Source organism: Sander vitreus, chromosome 23 (assembly GCF_031162955.1).
Source record: "Sander vitreus isolate 19-12246 chromosome 23, sanVit1, whole genome shotgun sequence".
NCBI classification, from domain to species: domain Eukaryota; kingdom Metazoa; phylum Chordata; class Actinopteri; order Perciformes; family Percidae; genus Sander; species Sander vitreus.
The window spans coordinates 14,431,916-14,454,197 of NC_135877.1; the positions used below are offsets into that span (position 1 = coordinate 14,431,916).

The window sequence follows — 22,282 nt, forward strand, 5'->3', positions numbered from 1 at the left end:
CCCGCCAAGATAACTGTGACCGGGGCAAAAAGAGGAGGGCATTGCCAGAGTGATAAACGAGCCAGATGTGCTGGAGGTGGCAGTGGGGCGCTGGGGGGTTGGCACCAGGAGCTGACGGGCTGGCACAGGGATGCTGGCCAGGGCTATTGTGTCTGGGAAGAGAGGTGGAGGCAACTGATGATATCCCAGCTCTCCTCTGTGATAAATACAAAGGGAAATGGGATTCTGACAAGCGCTGAGGGTGATGAAATCTTTCAGACCATAATGCAACAGACTGGAACAAGTGGTGCAGGATGTCTTTCAGTTTGTGGTTTCATTTCTCTACAGTCTTTGTTTATACATGGGCAGACAAAGAAATGGGGACGACTGATGATACAATATAATCCCGACATATACTGCATTTTAAGAAGGTAGATTTATTGTCAATATTTCTTTCTATTTCACAATTTTAGGTTGAGACTATGTGGGGTGGGCGATTCAACAGTTAGCACCTCTGACTCACCTGTTTGTCAGTCAGTACAAACTCATACTGTGCAGCCAATGCAAGGCAATTCATATTAAACAAAAGTTAGGCCCTGAATCATGTTTTACATCTGGCTTCTCTAAAAGCCAAAGATCTTTAGTCGCACAGTTAAGAACTGGTATTCTTCAAAAATATTCAGGAGGAATCAAATTCATTTAGAAGTGGGAAATAAGCCATTTTCCATTGTACTCATGATTATAAATTTGTCTTCTTCATCATCTGCAAGAGAGTTGCATCCTTTTTCCTGCTGCGTAGATGCTCCAATATGATTGGGCGAAATGTAAAGGACATGTGTTGTTTTGCACCAGTGCAAAGGTCTAGCAGTCGTGACACACACACACACACACACACACACACACACACACACACAATTCTCTACAGAGCACCGAGAAGAAAAAACATTACTCCCTCTCTCTCTCTGCTCTCTGATTTCTCTGGACCACTCACCGCAGGCCTTCTAATAACAGTTGTGGGTTATCATTCTGCCACAAATGACTACTGGAGAAGCTGCCCCACAGGTATGGTAAAGCCTTGCACACTTGAAGGTAAAACATGTTTTCACACGGCGGCTTGCTGTGTAAATAGGATAGTCAGGATGAAGTTTGTAATGGGCTGCAGTTTGTATACACCAGAAGGTTTCACAGGACGTTTGTGATATATTCTACAAGGATACAAACCATGCCACAAACAGAGGTATTTATAGATGTTTCCTCAAGAAAAAACAACTATAAAAAGATCCCCGTGCTCACGCGCGCGCACGCACACACACACACACACACACACACACCATTTAGAGCCAGACTGTCCTTGCTCAGTAAACCCAAGGGGACTTTTTATTATGCTCGTTATGCATTTTATGAGGGCCATCATGTTGGCTAAGGAGCAGTTTCTCTAATCAAATGTAGAGTGCCTATGAGAGGAGCTTTTCCAGTCACACACTGATCCCTTTAATCAGATGAGTCACTGCGACAAGGTTGTCCTTCTCAGATAACTGGAGTTTGAAGGGGAAAATGGAGTCCTGTAGAGTTTTTCCTGCAGAGAAAGTATGGGCTGCGGTCGAATGGTCTTTTTTGCTTAGGAAGGTTCCCAACTGAGAGAAATGACCCAAAAGTATCTAAATGGCAGCCACAATAACAGTTGGTCCAATTCTCTGATTGCTAAGGAAAGGTGCTTCAATGCTTCATTTCTTATCTCCCTGACGGCACTATACTTTAAAACAGGAAAGGAGATAATGCAGTCCCCATATTTCCTTGCAGCAGCAACATTTTAAGCGACGCACCATTATGCCATTCATGGAAACAAACAATATGCCTGTCTGCTGAAATTATTATTTTCATACAATCAAAGTCATTGGGATTCATGTCGATAAATGAGTGGACATGAGCCTGCATGAAACAACTCTGCAAGAACGCATAGGGCAAAATATCTAAGATACGCTTTTAGTAGTCCGTCTTCAAATTGTTGTATTTCACCACGTCAGACCCACGTCAATAACATCCTTAACTAATAAACTCTGAAACTCTCGCCGGTTGGACCTAAGATCTGTGGACACTTTTAAAGAGCAGATAAAGACCCATCTGTTTAGACTTGCTATAGTTTAGTTTTTTACGTTTTTAGCTTGATGTCTGCATTTCAAGTCTTATGTTCGGTTTTAAACTTGCTATTGTGTTTTCTGTTGTGAAGCACCTTGTGACATTTGCTCTTGAAGGGTGCAATATAAATAAACGTATTATTATTCTTATTCTTACTATCTTTTCCTATGTCCTTATGAATTCTCCATCACATCTTTCCTTGACCTCGTGACGTTTTCCATCGAGGTAAAGGAAAAGTGTTTAGGAAAAGACGTGGGACCTAATTGTTTTGACAGTTTGACTGCAGCCATGGTGTGTGTGTATATGTTTGTACATTTGTGTATGTTTGGACAGCTTGCTCGAGAAGTGGAACAAATCATTTACCAGAGTAGGACGTGTTACTGTTTTTCTGCACATACCTTTTGTCACCTTCAATTTAAAAAAAACAACTCACCCCGAAAATAGCTTTTCCTGTTCAATGGCTCTTTTTTCCCAAAACAAACACACATAATGAGGCTAATCTAAATCTCCTTGCATTAATGTGTGTCTATTTACTGCAGCAAACTGAAGGTGGTGGCAGTGTTGCAAGGAAGTGGAAAACTTCCCCTGTGCATATAGTTTCTTCCTGTTTAGCAGATGACAAATGAGAATAGCTTTTTCATGCACCAACTGTGCGCTTTGCACCGGCAAACAGCTTTCCTAATTACACTCCTAATGAAAAGCAAACAGCACGCACACACAAAACGTAATCCACCATACAGGAACCATTAACAGCTGGCTGGATGAGGTATGCCTCTGAGGGAGGGAAGAGGAAACTGGTAGAGACGCCAAGAGCCAGTGAACACACCGGCCCCTATGACATGCATTCATTTACCTTTCCAAGCAGGAGAAGAAGCGCCTGGGAAAACCGGAGTCTCTGGAACACGAAAAGGTCGTAGACAGCCGACACGGCAAGCACCGTCACCCCCTGCTCCTTCCACAGCATACTGGCTGCTGCACACCACAGGCAGCCCAGCATCCAGCCCCAGCACCGGGTGACTGAGCTGCCACCACATCGCCCGGGCTGAAAAGTCCCACGTGGGTCCTTACGAAGTCCACAGTGTCTCATATAACAGAGAAGAGACAGCAAAAAAAACAACGCAGCACCAACGTCCGCCCTTCCAACCACACCAGCCACGGCTTCAGTGTGAATGGGATGAGAAGCAAAAAGAAGGCCAGCCAGCACGCTCCACAGTCCTCCACCCAGAAGCGGGCGACTGAAGGCCGTGAAGAGGGCGGTGACGAGCCCGTGCAGCAATACGTTCAGCAGGTGGTAGCCCCAGGGACGCAGGGCATGCAGGGTGTAGTTGAGGCGGAAGGAGAGGGTGCAGAGTGGACGGTATGACTTGTGGCTGCCACTGTGAGTGAGCAGGGTGCCCCAGAAGTCGTCATACAGGATGTTGGTCCACGGCGTCTCAGGAAGAAGGTCCTGGTTGGTCTTGATGGCTCGGCTTAAGGAGCAGAAAAAAAAAATTGCGAAGAGTTCATTAAACAATATTTTTTAAAGGTCCCATGGCATGAAAATGTCACTTTATGAGGTTTTTTAACATTAATGTGAGTTCCCCCTAGCCTGCCTATGGTCCCCCAGTGGCTAGAAATGGTGATAGGTATAAACCGAGCCCTGGGTATCCTGCTCTGCCTTTGAGAAAATGAAAGCTCAGATGGGCGAATCTGGAATCTCCTCCTTATGATGTCATAAGGAGGAAGGTTACCTCCCCTTTCTCTGCCTTGCCCGCCCAGAGAATTTGGCCCACCCATGAGAGAGAGACATCATGGCTTGAAAACAAGCGAAGCATGGCCGTTGGTCAAGGCCACACCCCCACCCTCCACCTTGCCCCCCCTCTCTCCTCCTCAATAGCATTTAAAGCAATAGACACAGAAATGGCACATCCTAAGTAAAGCTCATTGTGGGACTGGCTCTAGTGGCTGTAATTCTGCACCAAGGCTGAATTTTGGGAGAGAGACTTCAGATACAGTATTAGGGGACCACTAAGGCCTATATAAAAGCATCCAAAAAAAACAGCATGTCATAGGACCTTTAATATGATACATATTAAATGGTTAAATGTATTCATTTTATTATTTTGGATCATTTTTATAACAGTAAAGTTGTGGGCCATAAAGCCAAAACAATGAACGGAAAGTCTTTATAAATCTTTGTTGGGAACTGCAGAGTTGGCTCTTATGTCACTATGAGTGAAGGAGTCATGTAAATGATTGTTAATATATATTTATAAAACAAAATAAGAGCAACTTACTGCAACTAAGCTCTATATAAAATATATATGGCAGCTTTAAGCTCATAAAAAACATTGTTTTATGAAACTAAGCAATTTGACATGCAAGTATGAATAAACATTTTTTTATATAGACTTTTTTTGGACACACACATTACAACATGTGCCCATATGGAATAATATGTTTTCCCCATTTCTGACAATCAAATCATAAGTGAAATTTAATAGACAAATGCAATGAGGACGCCAAATGTAATGATGAAATACACAGACGTGTGTGCATTGTTGCTCTCTCTCTCACACACAGCATGTACATATGTCACACACACAGCATGCACATATGACACACACACACACACACACACACTCACTCACTCACTCACTCACACTCTCTCTCTCTCTCTCTCTCTCTCTCTCTCTCTCTCTCTCTCTCTCTCACAGGTTGTTTTACACCTCTGAGGCTGCTGTGGATTCTCATAATTAGCGGATCATTACTGGGGACATGAGTTGCAATCGTGTACAGTCACAGCCTGCAACAAATGAGGTTCACCACAGAGATTAAGAGTGATGAATAGCAGTTACAACAACTCAGAGTCGAATGGGAGAATCCCCCACAAGACTAGTATTATAAATAAAAAACATTTAAAAATCTGAATTTTGATGGGAGATAATAGTAAATTGATGCAAAGGCAGCTGGTGGCTTTTGAAAAAGGGCTCTATAAAAACTACACTCATCTGTAGACAACGCCACCTAACGAGTACCAAGCTGACTCACGTACTCGAGCAAACAAAGAAAATCTTTTTTCAAATCATCTTTATAGTCAATGTAAACATAATTATAAAAGAAACCTATAATAAAAGGGAAACCATGCATTCTGTCCTCTGAGGACAACCACAACACATGCTGATTTTTGTACCAGGCCACATATTGTTTTTGCAGGTTGCAACATGAGAACCTATGGTTATTTGATAATGGATTTCCAAGATTTGATCAAACTGGCCTAATGGCAATCTTCTTTCTCAGGGCTTGATTACAATCAGAGCTGTTTCTGTGCTTATGCATGGCGCACCAGAGAGGGAAAAGGACATCGACAGGGGGCCAGCCGAGGACTTCCTTTGTCTGGAGATTGTAACTTAGTGCTGAAAGAAGAGGGAGGGAGAGATCGAGCTGCCAGCCTGTATCCAGCATTAGAGCAGGAAAGGTAAAACTGAAAGATTGACAATGAGGAAAAAAAAGCAGATGAATCCGGTGTCAAAGCGAGAATTGCTCTAGGTGTTAATCCTAATTTAAATGTTTTGTTTTCTCTTTCAACAGCCCTGTCATCGCGTGAGCTATAGTAAATTCCTTCATTTCCCAGGATTGTTCTCTGTCAGGGAAAGGCAAGCGGTTGTTTCTCAGGCTCTGAGTTGCAACAAGCCAAAGTAGAACTCTCCCTTGTCTGATATTTCTAAGGACCCAATGCATTACATCATCCACTTTACAAATCTCTTTTTTTACTGAAGTTCCACAGTAAGCTATGATTCATAAAACAGTTTACAGTTCCAGTGCAGAGTATGATAAGATGGCGAGAGGACTCGGGATATAAGAGCAATAAACATGTATTGAAATGTAATGATTATTAACATTGAACATTTTATTAATGCTGTATTTACATTAATGTCCTTGGAGACAATCTCACGTTACTAAACCGACTATGTGATTTTCCTTAAAATTCACATAAAAGATTGAAAGAGAATAAATAGCATGTCCAAACCTACAATTGTGGCCATGTTTTTTTTTCCACTTTACGGTCCCCTCAGGCAATAACAGCACACTATCAAATGCAAACATGGCTAGATTCACCCCCACCCAGCGCCTTTGAGTCCCCTGGCATGCCTTGGAGCTCAATACTCTCTGGTGATAAATAATTTAAATATTCAAATCAGCGCCAACCACTCATCTCCCTTCCCTGCCCAGCACTGGAGGGTAACATGAAAGCACTGGCCATGAGGGTTTGGGAATTGGTTGAAAGTACTGTGTGTGTGTATGTGTGTGTGTGTGTGTGTTTGGAATAAATAGCTACATGCAAGGTGTCTGTCTTTGTGTTTGTGAGTGTGTGTGTGTGTGTGTGTGTGTGTGTGTGTGTGTTTTTGACAGCAAAGGCTGCTCTGACGGCTTCATTGAGACCTGCCGCTGCAGCGGTGCAGACAGAGTGGTCTCCCGTAGTGATTGCTCTTACAGAGGGGGGTCTTTTGTATTCAGCCACCGTATGTGGGGCAGGCAGGCAGGCTTTGGGGCACTCTATTCACAATCCTCAAAGTACAGGACGGGCTTGGTCTTTTCAATTTTCGTCTTCTTTTTTATGTGGGAGGAGGTAAAATCTGAGGGATTTCCATCAACAGCTGAAAGAGACATTTTTTTAGGTCCATTTATAATGGGGTGAGGTCTTCTTTCACCTGACCACTTCTTTTAGTGAAGAGAAAATTGGCTGTCTCTCAGTGTTTGGGTATGTGTCTTTTCAATATGCAAATGAAGCACTCCAGCACCTCCTCAACAACAGTGATCTCACCACCAGTGATTTGCTTTTTCATGTGCTGTGGCTGCCTACAGACTCCCGCTTGTCCTCTTGTAGGGACTGTAGGCAAATATACATTAAAATGTGCAAAATATAAGGAACCGACTGATCTGTACACTGATTAGGTGAAGTAAAAGCCAATATTAATTATTATACCACATCAGTCCCAAAGGAAAAGATGTGAACAAAGAGAGGAAGAGGTTGTTTTTTTAAAAGATGACTCCATGATTTAGTATGGGTGGAAATGAAATCATTGCAGCTCCCAAAAATACAGCTAAGGTGGAGCAGAATCTACCGGCAGATATTCCATCCCTTTGTGCAGCAGCTATCAAAAGAGCCGGCCCATGGAATAAAATACATAGATTTGCCCTCCTCTGTATATATTCATGTAACTGAGGGGATAAGTATTTTCAACCTACAACAATTACTGTTAATCTGGTTATCAGCAGGTGTATGTGTGTAAGTGGATACTTCTTCAGAGTTTCCTTACTGAAAATCATCTTAATATTAAAAGGTGCTCTGTAGAGTTTTCTTGTACACCAAGTTTTGTTAACAGTAAAATGCATTGCATGTATCCTTAAGGTCTAACAAACATGTTGAATGCATTTTCTTTCTCATAAAAAACACTTGCAAAGCCATCTTCAAAAATGTAATTGCGCATTTGTGTTCTTCTTTACTGCCGTTGTTTGTCGGACTGCTACGTTTCTTTGCACATTACCGCCACCAACGGTCAATCAGGCGAATATTACGAAAGCGGTGACAGGAATGTGTGTCGCATCGCCCACGTTCTCCTAAATACATTGCTATACATACAGTATAGCAACTAGTGGTTTAAAACGCCACATGGTACCTTTTTTAAATCTTACAAATTAAACAAGTGTACATTCACAAAGCTGTACACAGGTTATGTGAATATAAGTCCCAACTTACAAGCAGAACTATTTACACACATGAACACATTGTAATGTAAGCTATACAGGCTATTCCAAACAACTATTCCTAACCAATATTAATATTTACTATAGAAATTTAATCAGACTGCATCCTGTGAAAACAGTTGTTTTTGTAATTGCATACTTATAAAGTTCAGTTTACAGATTTCAGATATGCACAAACACACACTGCACTAGTACATTACTCTGTGCCACTCTCTGACTCAATAAAACTACCTTTAGTTTAAATGTTTGTGTGTGCTCTATTAAAAGAACAGCAATATTAACTGCGTTGCAAAACATGGCACTTGAGTCTGTTTTAAATATTTGGGCTCTCGTCCAGCCTGCCTGTCTGCAGCATGTGCAGTGGCCGGCCTCCTCCGCTCTAATAAACATCTGCAGTATAAACTGCCTTCACTTAACGCAATCAGGACTGGCTGAAATGCAACCATTTGTAGCAGAGTGCATCCTCCTGCTCCCTGACGGCTGTAATGAGATGGATTAGCCAATCATCTTGAAACCAGTGCTGTTAACGGATACTGGGCTGGGCAATATTCAATGGATCATCACCTCTTTCCCTTTTTTTCTCTTCCATTTGCTACAATTATGTCTTTCTTTCTAGTCACCAACTTCCCCACCACCATAAATTTAGCTTGATTTCTAGTATTTATAAAGGTTATATTATTTCATCCATCCATCTTATTGACATAACCATTAATTTCTTCCTTTCTGCTCCTTTTTTATCTGTCTAGTCTTCCTTAATAATGTAACTAATTTGGTCTGCTGTGGTACCCAGCCCTTTTGAGTGTCCCTTGTCTGGCCAAGATCTATTAAATTTCTATCTCCTTACTAAGCTATCTGAGTGCTAATTAAGCACACCGACAGAGAGCTGCGGCAGACAGGCCTATTTACACAATGCTAATCTTGGGCTGGTGCACCGCTTAAGTAAACACACCACTGATGCTGCCAGCTTTGTGTGTGAGAAGAGAAATCCTCCGTACTGAAGGGACAAAAATCCATATTACAGCGGCACTGTGGAAAATGTGTTAAAGGGTTAAAGGGCCATACACCTTAACTGCAACATCCTCAGTTTGATTCCAGGGAACCTTTTTATTGCATATCATCCCTCAGTCAATTCAAGGATCTTTGATCAGTCTCTCAGTCGCTCTCTCTCGCACTCTCTCTACCCCCCAATGTTGGCTTTACTGTTACTATCAATACAATGTACTGCAAAAATAGTAAGACAACAATGAATCAAGTGAAGTCAATTTCAAGCGTGAACACCCAACACTCTTTTGTTACTGCTTCTCAATGTGAGGATTTGACAGTTTTTGTATGTCTTAAATCATTGCAAAGTGAATATATTTAATGTTTGGACTGTTGGTCAGACAAAATAAGGCATTTGACGACTTCACTTTGGGCTTTAGAAAATTGTGATGGACATTCTTTGATTATTTTGACATTTTCTAAACCAAAAAAGATGCAGAAGGAGACTAATTCAGCAACATAACGGAGAATACGTCATTTAAAGCTATCCATTAGTCGATTCCCTCTAGTTTAACCCTGCTAATCTGTAAGTCAATTATGCTGCCAATGACTCGTCCTGATTAAGTCAATAGCAAAATGGTTGATAATTTACTGACATTGATTTTAGACATCAAGTTTTTTCTGACTTCTCAAAACGATTTGCATCGGAAAGAAGGGAGGCTCTCATCGCATCCACTACCAATTATTGATTTCATCGTCATCTTTTAGATTCTGTCTCACAAGCCATAGCAGGGGGATAAGGGGCAGTGTATTAAAGAGGGATGGAGAGAGTGCATGTGTGGGTGGAGGCCAGGGTCCAGATCACCTCTGTGTTAATCCAACTCTAACAGGATTAGAAAGTGATCATAGAGTGCATAGAGTTTCTGAGACATGCACTGGGGGTCGGGGGTCAACGAGTAATCTGATTCAAAGGTGGTCTGTATGTTCCTAAAAGGCTCCACACACACACTCTGCACATGTAGAATGACACAATATGTAATCTATATGTAATTCCATGTGGTGTTGGAGTTGGAAGGAAAACACTGTTCATGGCTTTGTTCCCAGTGAACGCCACAGCTGGTTGAGGATAAAAATCCCATAAATTTCAGCTCAATGGTCACTGCACTGGGGGAGCGTATTGTACTGCACCGCATGAGGCAACTAAACACGTGGAGATGGCAATCTGATCTTTTTATCCTGGAAGTCCCTACCCATCCATCACAGTGCAAGGTTGAACGATCATGAGTAAAGCCGTTACGCTCGCTGGCTGTGCCTGAGTGATTCATTTATTGGCTGATCATCAACTGCTATAATCCTGCCAATATATGGCCACAGCACGGTGGCAGGCAATGAGGAGATAGTGATGAAGATGGAAGAGTAAGATGAGCTCTGGCTTTATGAGTTCATGTCCACATCAATATTCTTTCTACTTTAAAAAAATTCTTCTCACTAAATGTGATGCTGCAGACACATAATACATAAAGACATTAATCAAATATTTCCTTTTTATCAACTCTGTGTATCTGTTTAGTTTGTATATCTGTAGGCTGAAACGGTCAGGAAGTGAGCATTAAGGGTGTGTTCAAACATCGTACGTCAGTGGCACCACTGGCAGAACAATAACCCGACCAGAAGTGGCACAGCTGCTTTCCCACGCCAAACTGGCACGAATATGGAAGGAGAGGAAAAATGCATAAATGTCCAGATAGCATTCATAAAACTCATACTGCCAGTGGCCTAGTTGTGAAAGATTTATGCTCAGCCTTGCAGAGGCTCTTCTCTTTTCTGCTGCTGAAGACGAAATTTGACATTAATTTGACAGATGCAATTATTTGTTTCTTTCCATCATTTGTAATATGTGGACAGTGATAAACTGCTGCTGGATGGTGTTCAACATAGCTGGGCACTGATGATATGAAAAAAGAAGAAGGAAGAAACTGCCAATATTTTTTTAATCTTTTTTATACATTTTTATATATATATATATATATATATATATATATATATATATATATATATATATATTAGTGAAAATAAATCTGAGACACAGAGGATGCAACTTACTTTGTATTCAAGGCACTAACCTACATTTTATCTCTCCTACTCAGTTCACTGGATCTATCTTTTCATTGATTAAAAATAGCCCATCCTGCAGCTCCCAGCATTTTCCCAAGAGTGCAAAATAACCAGCCAGAAGTGTGATGGAATAAAAAAGGCCAGTTTAATGACTTATTTTTAACTCTTCATGCAGACACTAGCATGAAAGCACAGCAAACTACAAAAAGCAGTCTATTCTAAACAGATGCAAAGGTTATTTTATTTGTTGCTCACAGATCCAAAGGCGACATTTAGCCAACTAAGTAATACATTTTTGTGAATTTAATTGGCGAGATCAAAAGAACACACTTCTGGAGAGTTACTCCTCATCACTGAAGTCCAGCTGTTTTGGCATCATCATCAAGACAAGCCCAACAGTCAACTCATACCTGATTAAGATAAAGTCTCCTCTACATTCTCAGTCTGTCCAAGCAGCCAATCAGGAGAAACAGATTTCTTCCGGGGGCTCTCGGCTTCAAAGAGGCTGAAACAGTCTGAGCTAAGCGTCAGGAAGTTGGCCGTCTGTCCTCGGTCAGGCCAAGGACTCGCTTTCATGTCCCCCTGTGAAGCCGCTTTCCTGATTAGCAGAACAACTAACTCTGAAATAGGCCAGGGTCAACACATTGTACTTAGTGTAACGTGAATTAAATAGACCATGACTTAAAAAATATATACTGATTGATAAATAAATAAAATGAATGACCATTTTATGCTCCATAATATCGTCTCACCCACAAGCTCTGTTTCAGGATATTACTTTGAAAAGCATTGGCTGAGAGCTGAGTGCCATGGGTAAATGGTGAGTGGTGTGGTGACACACAGCGCTGCATTTTAAATGTGTAATGTTTGTTGACTCAGATCTCTGAACTTCCAAATATCATGACTGCTTCAAAAAGATATTGTAGATCTAGAAATTAGGCACAGTTCTACCTATGTGGACACTTGAAATTGGACAACATTGCCAGAATGGCCACCAAATTTCTTTTCAGTTTTAAAATCAGAAAGCAGAAACTCAAAGACAGCACAGCCATTTGCATGTTTATCTTCTCAGGTACGAGAAAAGCAAAGGAAAGAACTCTGCAATCATCTGTTGATTGGTTCAAGTCTGAGTTGCAAACTGATTTTGTTATATAGCCACTGATGACCGATACCAAACCTAATACCTAACCTAAATATGCAAAGCAACGTTTGTACACTTGTTGTACAATGATTTATCTTATATCTAAAGCAATCTAACTAATTGTTAGAAATGTTGTTAGAAATACAATTATTTGCTTTCTGGCCGAAATTTAGATGAGAAGATTGCTACCACTCTCATGTCTGTCCATTACATATAAAGCGATAGAGCTGGGAGGTGATTAGCTAAATAGCTAAACATTTGCTTAAAAAGACAAAGTCCAAAGTTCACAAATAAGCCTAACAAAAACTCCAAGCTCACTAATTCACACATTATTCCATTTGATTAATCCGTACATAAACAGAAATGGACAAACAAAAAGTTAGTTTTCCTGGCTCCAGCTCTTAACAGAGAGACATGAGCGTGGTATCCATCTTCTCGTCTGACTCTCAGCAACAAAACTATGCCTTTAATGATGAGCAGTTCAATATTGAGTCTGATCAAGTGATATTACACTTGGTTTAATACATTACATGTGTGGAAACAAGTTCACTGTCATTACATTATATCCTACAGAGACATTACTTAATACACTGCATTTCTAACCAATCATCGAGAGTGCAACTCCTACATCTATTTTTCAGCAGATCTGATTGATTGATCACTTGCTATTAGCTAGTTCCTATTAGCTAGTTGCACATAATACTAGCACCTCAGCCAAAAAGGAGGCCGAGCCCACCACAGCGTCCCCTGAGTGATGGTGTCAATAAAAGGCTGTGATGAATCCTCTGCCCTCACCAGGGGGAAGGCTATGGGAAATCAATGGCCAATAAAACTAAAGGTCTCCTCTCCCCAGGGCGTAAATATATCAAACGCAGTGAAAGAAAAGACTTTGGCTTGGGATTTGTGTGGGTCAGAACTCACGCCTCAAAAAAAGCTGTGGAATTAATTGAGTTTTTATGCGACGAATATGAAAATGTAATGTTTAACTGCAGATGCACAAGAAGTCTTTTTTTGTTTGTCATTGCAGAAGAGCAGCTTGTTGAAGCAAGCTTCCAAGCAGACCTGCAAGACAGAGTATGTGTGCTATTAAAAAAGCAATATTTGTGAATGCAATCAAACTGAAAAAAAAAGAAGAAAAAAAAAGGAAAGTGTACAGTTCAATTCAGTTCAGTTCAGTTCAGTTCAGTTCAACACCAAATAAAAGTTTCACACCTCCATGAACACCCCAGAGACCACCAGGAAGGTCTTTGGAAAAAGGTTTGTTTCTCCCTTATATATTTGGATACAGTAGGAGCCCCTAATGTGAAATGCATAGGTATTAAAAAAACTGTGCCAGTACTGTGCCAATCAGCATTCACAGTGAGAAACACATTTAAATTAGCCAATATCCAGGAGCACTGGATGCGGAGACTAATATAGGGTTTCTAAAATCATTGGCCTTACCATACATCCAGCACTTATCAGAGAAACAGTGGCCAACCTTTACACCCTCCATCCATCCATTCCACCAGTGGGACCAGAAAACAACCTCCAGCATGTTACAAAGAAAAACAAATGAGCAACCAATCAGTCTGTCCAAATTCTGCATCCAGTATGGTCTCGGCAGTTGATTACAGTGTCTGACTGTGGATGGGTAATTAGGGTGGCCTCCCTGAGTCGCCTGCATCCACGGTGATAAATGTGACGCTTGATTAAAAAATGGATTGGCTGCTATTCTCTGACTTTACCAAACAATACATAAATTCCAGCTGTGTGTAGGCTAATGATATGATTTAAAATGCCAGACAGATGTTGCCCTATCTCAGCTCGCTGCTGCAGATACAACATTGTTGCATCTAGAGGAATTTATGCAGAGTTATGCTACTTTGCTGGGGTCCTAATTTGCTGCTTTTACAATCTAACTATAATATGCAAAAATGAGCAACAGGGCTGTTACCTTTCATTCAAAATTCCATCTACTATTTGAATGAGGAAAAAATGTAATATTCAATCTTAAGACAGGCAATAGTTTAGTCTATAGTGACAGTACATTTCAATTTCATGGACTCAATCCGGGAAATCTTTGCATTTATAAAATGTGTTGCAGGATTGTTAGCATGCAGCCTACATACTGGGATTTTTAGAATTTGAATATTTAAATGTACTATTTAGTACATGGCTGTGTCAGAAATCTTTCCTTTGTCCACTCATTCACTGCTCCCTATATAATGGTCACTCAATAGTGAGCAGTAAATTTCTGAGATTTCGGACATTTGCATCATCATCATTTTATATGAGGTGTAGACCAAATGCCATGAAAAATTACAACTGTAATTTTGGCATGGCACACATGCCAGCGTTAGCACCGTTTTGTTCCATTATGGAATTCTTGAGGGCACTATATATACTGCATACTTTTCTCAGCTATCAGACACTCAAATAAAATAGATGATAGTAACATATAGTACACTATAAATAAATATAGTAAATAGGGAGTTATTTCAGACAAAGCCATAGTTTGGGATTAGGATATGTGTGTTAGAATTCAGTTTCACTATCACCAGCACATGGTCATGTATTTCTTTTTGCACCAGGTACAACTCCAATTCCCTTTTCCCTTACCTCCTTAATTTATCTTACCTCCTGCTTTTACAATCAATCCGCTTGGCCTAGTTCCAGAGAAGCTGCGACTTTGGCACAGTGGCCTATAAAACCGTGTACCTCCAGCCACCTGCGCTTATGGAAGCCCCACTTCCACACTTGAATTAAAAAGGGGGGGACTTGAACAGAGGACAAAAATGTTGCCTGGCATTGATTTCTCTCTACAGGGAATAGATGAATGTTGATGTGTCGTGAGGAGTCACGGCTCCGAAAGGACAGCCAATGTTCTTGGCCCACGTTTCACCTTAATCCAGCTGTATAATTTACGCGCACACATGTTCCAATTTACTTACACACTTGCAGAGCACCAGGTGTGGACTAGGTCTGCACAATTAATCGCAATTTTATCGAAATCGCATATTATTTGTTAAAGGCAAAATATGTGTCAAACCATTTGGAATTAAGCAGAGACGTCCCATCCTACAAATCGGATCCTACAGACTAAAGAAAAAATCTTTGTTTGGTACAGATACTTGCAAAAATCACACTATAATCATTTTATTTTATTTTATTTTAATATTTTTCAATGAAAATGAGAATAATGATACAAAAATGATCATTCCCTCCAAAATCGTGAATCATATCGCCAGCGCAATATCATTTTTACTCATGTCGTGCAGCCCTATTGTGGACACACTGCATCAACATTACCCACAAATACCCTCTCCAGAGTGTTGCAGGCCCACTATATTCACTCATCATTGAAGATCTTGACAATGTCTAGCTGGGTCTACTGTCCGAGAAAGTTCCTTTTCTCTATTCTGCACCAACAATCTGTGTATCAGACCCTGAAAACCATTGGAACTTTTGTGTTCCCCTCACACTTGTTCTGCTATAAAGTAGCCCACAGAAATAAATAGTGAAGGGTACTTTTGCTGTAGGCTAATCAAATCTGGATATGAAGAGTCCATTATTTGTTGTACACGCCTGTTCCTTGAAGACCAAACTTTTGCTCAAACTTTGGCGTTCCTTTGAGAAAACAGGATCATTTTGACCTACTGCGGAGATTATAATGAGGACAACTTTAATTGCTGATGACAAATCACAAAGCGGAGGATCCGAGTGTTGCAGTGCTGCCAAAGGAGCAGCTGGAGAAACAAAGCAGCATTCTGTTTCTGCTGGAAAGTCTTCTGTCTCTGATTAGAAAGAAAAAAAAAACTTTAATGCAACACCAGAATTGGTTTGTGATTTGATAAAAAAATGTTTATATGTAGCTATTTTGAGAATGTAGAGGATTTGTGCCTTTATGTTGTACGTAAGGAATGAGTATGAGTACAGAAAACAAAACACCCCGCAGATTCAGGAGCAGCGAGGTTTCCCTCTCTGCTTTATCAGCTTTCAGTGGCCAGTTTCACATGCATTTGTAATGGCCAAGTATGCTGCACTAACAGGCCGTACAGCACTATATCCAATCCAGAATAGGCCCTCCTTTCTTCTGCCGTGACCAGTTGTCACATTCCAGCATTAGCCAGAGAGAAACTTTAGCTAAAGAGGGGTACCACAGGGGCCAACCCCAACCAAATCTGTCTTCTTTTCAAGGATCTGTGCTAATTATCTACAATCTTTTCAAATTCTGATCTGTGATCTGTTAAACACGGCTGGTACATCGAAACCATTTGCCTGAACTTGACTCTCTCATTGGAACCAATGAAGTCAAACCCCATCCATTTGACCCTTAACTTAGGTCAAAGCAAAAGTTGGCTAAAGGGGTTCAAAGGTACTTTAACTCAAGCCACGTTTTCACTCAGTTCTGAAACACCTTAGCAATACAAATTCTACCAATGGTCCAAGGGCGAGCGCAAATAATTATAGCGTATGAATTTAGACCAACAGAATTCAGTGCAATAATAAAATATGTCAGATGCAATTCCCTGCAGGAGGTTTAATATAATCCAAGTTTTTAAACAATCAGCAGGGGTTTCAAAATATACGGCCCTGTTTAAAATGCTGCAGGAAACTCCATTATGAATCCATAAAACGCATCGTATAACATCATAAAAGTACCATATTCCCCTCTGAGATGGACTAGAGGGACAGACATGATGTCATGCTACAACGTCATGACATTTGTATGGAAGACTGGGTTACAAGTGATTTTAGTGAAGTTGTTATTTTTGGTATTCAATACATAATTCATAACTATAGAGCGCCGATGGAAAGAACACTTCCTCCACATTTCCACCGTTAAAAAGGACACAAGGCTACATGCTTACAGGAAAAGTTCAACTGCCAGGTAGCTTAGCTTAGCAAAGACAGGAAGCAGTAGGACACAGCTAGCCTGGCTCTGTCTGAAGCTAACAAAATCAGACTACCTTTAGAGATGCTGATAGGAAGATTTTGTTACCTTTGGACAGAGCCAGGCTAGCAGTTTCTCCACTTTCCCAGTTCCTTTGTGCTAAGCTAGGTAAACCACCTAGTGGTGGTGGCTTCATTATGGTACAGATATGAGAGTGGTGTCAAACTTCTCATCTATCTGTCAGCAAGAAAGGGAATAAGCATATTTCACAAAATGTCAAGCTTTTCCTGTAACTTCCCTACTGCAAAACCAAAACAGTTGATGTATTGTCCCTCTATGAGGCCGTCTCTCCAGAAAATAAAAGAAAGCATGCATCTCCATGTCTGGGTAGAATAGGAAAAAAAAAATGTCCTGTGTGCAACAGGGATATCACATGGATTGTTCCTTGTGCTGATACCGCTATCGAAAAAAAACAGCTAGACCACGGAGTGTAGATTAAATTGTCGCTGTCAGCCACCTCAGTAATGGATTGACTGGATGTGGTGGTATCACGGTAATGAGCGAGTCTTGGCAGCGTCGCACTCAGTGGTGACCTCTAATCTGTCTGCTCGCCATGTCTACAGAGCAGAGATACCAATCTACAACAGGACAGCGCCTATCAATTTTTTTCCTTAAGTCAAATCCACATGAAAAAGAATTACTTGGATGCTGAATTTCTTTTAGGCGAGGTGTAACTAATCAAAGTATTGACAGAGTACAAGCTCTCTGTTGTGGGTTTCTTATCAAAATGAAAGTGAAAATGCATCAAAGAGCTCAGATACACTGGCCATGTATCAAAAGCAAAACATGCATCATTCAGTGGCCTTCAATACAATCCACCAGATTAAAATATGAAAATAATACATTGAAAGGGTAAAACATATTTTAAACTGAGTGGTGTGGTAGATTTCCCTGAAAACACATCAAAAATGCATTACAGTGTTGTCATAGCTCATCATGAACGCACTATAACCATACAGCCTGCCCCATAGCCAGTAATCCATGAATATCAAAATGATGGTGAGAAACAAATTACATTCTGTAGAAAGATAAATACGGTGGCTGGTTTATCTCAGGCTGACAGAAGCGGGAAAACAGCAATTATCAAATGCAGATTCATCCCATTTATCAAGGCTGACTTCCACTGTGGGTTGCTTGCAGTCAGGGCTGCCATGTTTACTTAAACAGCGATTCACCTTATCTCCAGCAAGCTCCGAGTACCTGAGACTAACTGTGCAAAAAATGAGGAGTTCAGTTCAGTTCAGTTCCCCTCCGTGAGATGGGGGAGCTAACTAATGAGCAATACTTAAATGGGCAGGCCATCAGAATGGGAAAATTGGCTTAAATGTTTCCTGACCCTGCCTAGATAATGAAGGAGGATAGTTAACTTGAAGGATGGTGTGCTTTATGGTCCTAAACACAGAATAATTACCTTGCTACTGAGCCAAACCTGAGTGAATTGGTTTGTTTCGATTGGGCTGGAAATGTACCACAAAACCAAAAAGCTGTATGGTGAAGCAGGAAATTACAAGTTCAATTCAGACTCAAACAGCTTAGCATCAAGCCAGGCACATTCCCTGTTTTTGAACAAAATAGTTTGTCAACCACTGTTGCCAATTCCTTCTATTTTCAACTCTCTATAATAATCACTATCATCTTCTCATCACTCCTCCAAATAGCCCTCTATTGTGCCACAATGACAGAACCTCAAAACAACACAGCTGTACACTTCCTCTATCTGTATTATGCGCTTCTGGGCGCTTATCAAGAGGAAGCAGGAAAAGGAGAAAGGCTATCTCCTGCCGCAAAATAAATCATGTGGATGTGAATGAAATATGAACATACTATAGCCCCAAAGAATGCATGTTTTACAGTATTTTAAAACTTTATGAGACATTTTATACATGTACAAATGAAGATACGATCATAAATCACTGCATCTAAAATCCCTCACAACACTTTCACTATAACCTCCTTCAGGTTATTTTTCGGCTGTTTTCTTTGTAAGGTCTCCAATGTCGCGCTACAAAGACATTGAAGGCAAACAAAATACCAGCTGTAGCACACTTGGGCAACAAAGCTTCTAGTATAATCACTTCACTACTCCTACGTCTCAATACCAAACACTATAACGGTTCCCTTGAGTAAAGGTAGCAGGGCTGTCATCTGACCTCCCCTGAATCTTAATTCCCTCAAGCCTTCACACCATCTCTCTCAATCTCCCCCGCTCAGGTTTTTATGAGGTGAGAAGCACAAACCGATTTCCCCCACACACTGTTGGCCCTGTTCTGACCCAGAAAGCCAGAAAGCCTTATGCATATTAGTATATTTTACAAGAGTTAGCTGGAGTAGCCATGCGTGAAAATGGAAAGAGTGTGTGCAGTGCTCAGCTAGGGTTCAGCGCCAAGATTGCCAATCTAATGAATTTCTATTGGTTTTGTGAAGCTACTGGTACTTATATTATAATTAAGGAACAACACAGTGTCAGTATCCCATGCTGAGATCAATGGGAGTTTTATCACAGCTTGCATGACTCATTTTTACCTCATCATATTATAGGTATTTGTCAACAAACAAACAAAAATCTAAATTTTGTAATACAAAAAGATTTATTTCTGATATTATCTTCAGCAGCAATTTCTCGCAACTCAGCTAAATGCATTGAAATGGGGGGTGGGGGGGGAATTATTGCTTCAGGTTATGATAACAGCAGGCAGCTTAAAATGTTAGTGCAGCTCATTCTCGACCAGCAGTTATGTGCACACTTTATGTGTATTCCAAAGTTCAAAGAATCCAACAGGCTGTAGCTTGCATTGGGGTCTTTATTTGCGAAACTTTGAATATGCTAAGCAAAATCCAGATTAAAAGAGCTGTTCCATATTTTGGGAAATATGCTTATTTGCTTTTTTTGCTGAGTTAGATTACAAAATGCATAGCACTGGCATGTCTGTAAAGTACAACAAAGAGTCGAAACAGCTGGCTCGGCTCTGTTTCGAAGGTTATGAAATCTGCCTACCAGCACCTAAAGCTAACAAATGAACAGGTCACATGCCAGACAAAAACAGAGGAGACTACTGAATGATGATAGGATGAAAGGAGGGGTCGATTTACTGGAAAATAGCCAAACTTTGTTGGTGGAAACCGCCCAAATGCTACAAAAGTAGCCCAAATGATCACAGCTCGCCCAAAACTATTTTACCCACCCATTGACACACCGGCTCCATCGTCCTGTTCATCTACTCCATCAACTACTGGCTTCACCATCACCAGGTAAAGGCTGTCAGTGCACATGACAAACATAAACCCCTCCACATTCACCAACAAACCCTCTCGGTTTCCCGAAAACTGGCTGATGAAAGTCAGAGCTCACTTCAGAGTGCTTTTCAGTCAGAACTGATATGAGCTGTAGTGAAATATGAGTGCTTTGTCAAGTGCAGCGGAAAAAAAAAAAACGTTTGATTTTCTGTTCTGACAGCTGTTCTGGGCTACAGACAAAAAAAACTCAACAGTCACTGAAAGAGGATACTCAATGGCTATTGATTACAAAACGTAGAAATGGGTAACTGTTTGCAATTCATGTGATCCCCTCCTTGGGTTTGGTTTTGTATTACGCCACAACTGCTGTAAGTTACTTTAGAAGTCCACCTTGTAGTTTAAAGAGAGAAAGTGGATGCCAGCCTCTAAGTGTAATCTAACACCACAAAAAGGAGCTTTGCTTACAAAGTGAGTTTATTGCGCCGAGGGAGAAATTCAACCCCATGCTGCTGAACCGTTATGAAGGCTCTCAGAGGAGGGCATGATGAACACGCATGCGGCCAGATAAGAAAACTTGTGAGACTATGTTTTCACCCCTTTATCTATGGTTTGTGGTTGTCATCCTTCCAAATCTAGCATGGGTGTTCCATGACAAATCTACGGCTTTGGCATGTACAGTATATCTTGCAGGGAGCTGGCAACTTGTAAGCCCGGTTGTCCGTGGATACCAGTGTTTTGGGATCCACATATGGTGTGTATACAGGGAGGGTCGTGGGACTGAGGTTTGGCGGTCATGTATTAGCAGTTGGGTGGGTTGACTGTGGCCTGTGAAGCATAAGGGGTAGCCAAGGGTTAGCAGCAGCCTCAACCAGCATCGTGCATCACTGGGACCCAATGGGAGGAGGAACAACCCATACAAATATAACCCATCTTGTCCGAGTCTGAGTAGTGATTACCAGAGGCAAGGGTGGTATCAAGTATTACAGTTATTAAGTATGTCATCTATGCTTGCTACTTGCAGATAACAGAGGAATTAACCAAACAGTTGCCTATAATATTTGTTTTATGGACGGTCTTTTGTACATGCTGCATTAATCTGGTGATCTTTCTTTACGTTTATTTGATTTATCATTTAGTCTAAATGTTAGACTAAATGATGGAAACCCCAAGGTGACATCTTCAAAGTACTATTTTTCTTTATTCTTAAATAACTTAAACCATTACTATCAAAATGTTGACCATCCATTTTCTGTCGAACGGCTAATCAATTTAATAAAGAATGGTGCCATCTGTGTTGGACATATTTTTACATTCATACCTTCCAGCCTTTGCGTTTCCATGTATGGATGACTAGCGCACAATAGTACCACCAGAATTAATCACATGGCTACACAAAACAAATACAACTTATGTCAACAGCAATTAAGAATACACAAAATCACTCAGAGTAACCTTGGGCAGCAGCTATTTCAAACTCTGACCCTTGGCTATAAAAATACTGTGATGTCAAAATGAAGGAGATTTAGTTTATTATGACAATACCTTTCATAAACATTTTCTGATAAAAGTAAATCTGCCTTGTGCGCGCCTCAGTACCCTTTCATTATGAGGAACAAGCCATTCAAGCTCTTCTGTTTGCCAGAAGACTGTTTTTCTTGCCCCTTTAAGGACTGCAAAAGCTAGAGCACATCCCAGCGCAAGAGGATAGCCTTTATTATTTTATCTTCTGTCTTCAGCACATGTACTGCCATTTCTTTGCTTAAACATAGAACCAAACATTATAAACCCAAAAAGACATTTTAATTCACCCTATTCAACATACTGGGTTCAAGCCTTCATTTGTGGCTTTAAAGCAGTTTCAAAAGCCATAACATCTGCAGCGTTGACCACTAACTGCTTTCGTGACTTAAATCTGCAAGTAATCAAAATGAGACTGTTTGCTCATGCGTTCCTATTGTTTGATTAATAGTTCGATCTTTCAAACACCAAATCTAAAGAGGCTACGGACTGCA

General features: G+C 40.7%; 1 protein-coding gene across 1 annotated transcript in view; it reads right to left on the reverse strand.

Moving 5' to 3' along the window:
* Positions 1–22,282, reverse strand: part of LOC144512160 (protein O-mannosyl-transferase TMTC2-like) — a 57,216-nt gene that overhangs the window by 25,962 nt on the left and 8,972 nt on the right. Inside the window, exon 2 of the mRNA XM_078242745.1 lies at positions 2,969–3,584. Coding sequence (XP_078098871.1) covers positions 2,969–3,584 — 616 coding nt within the window. The remainder of the gene's footprint in view (positions 1–2,968; positions 3,585–22,282) is intronic.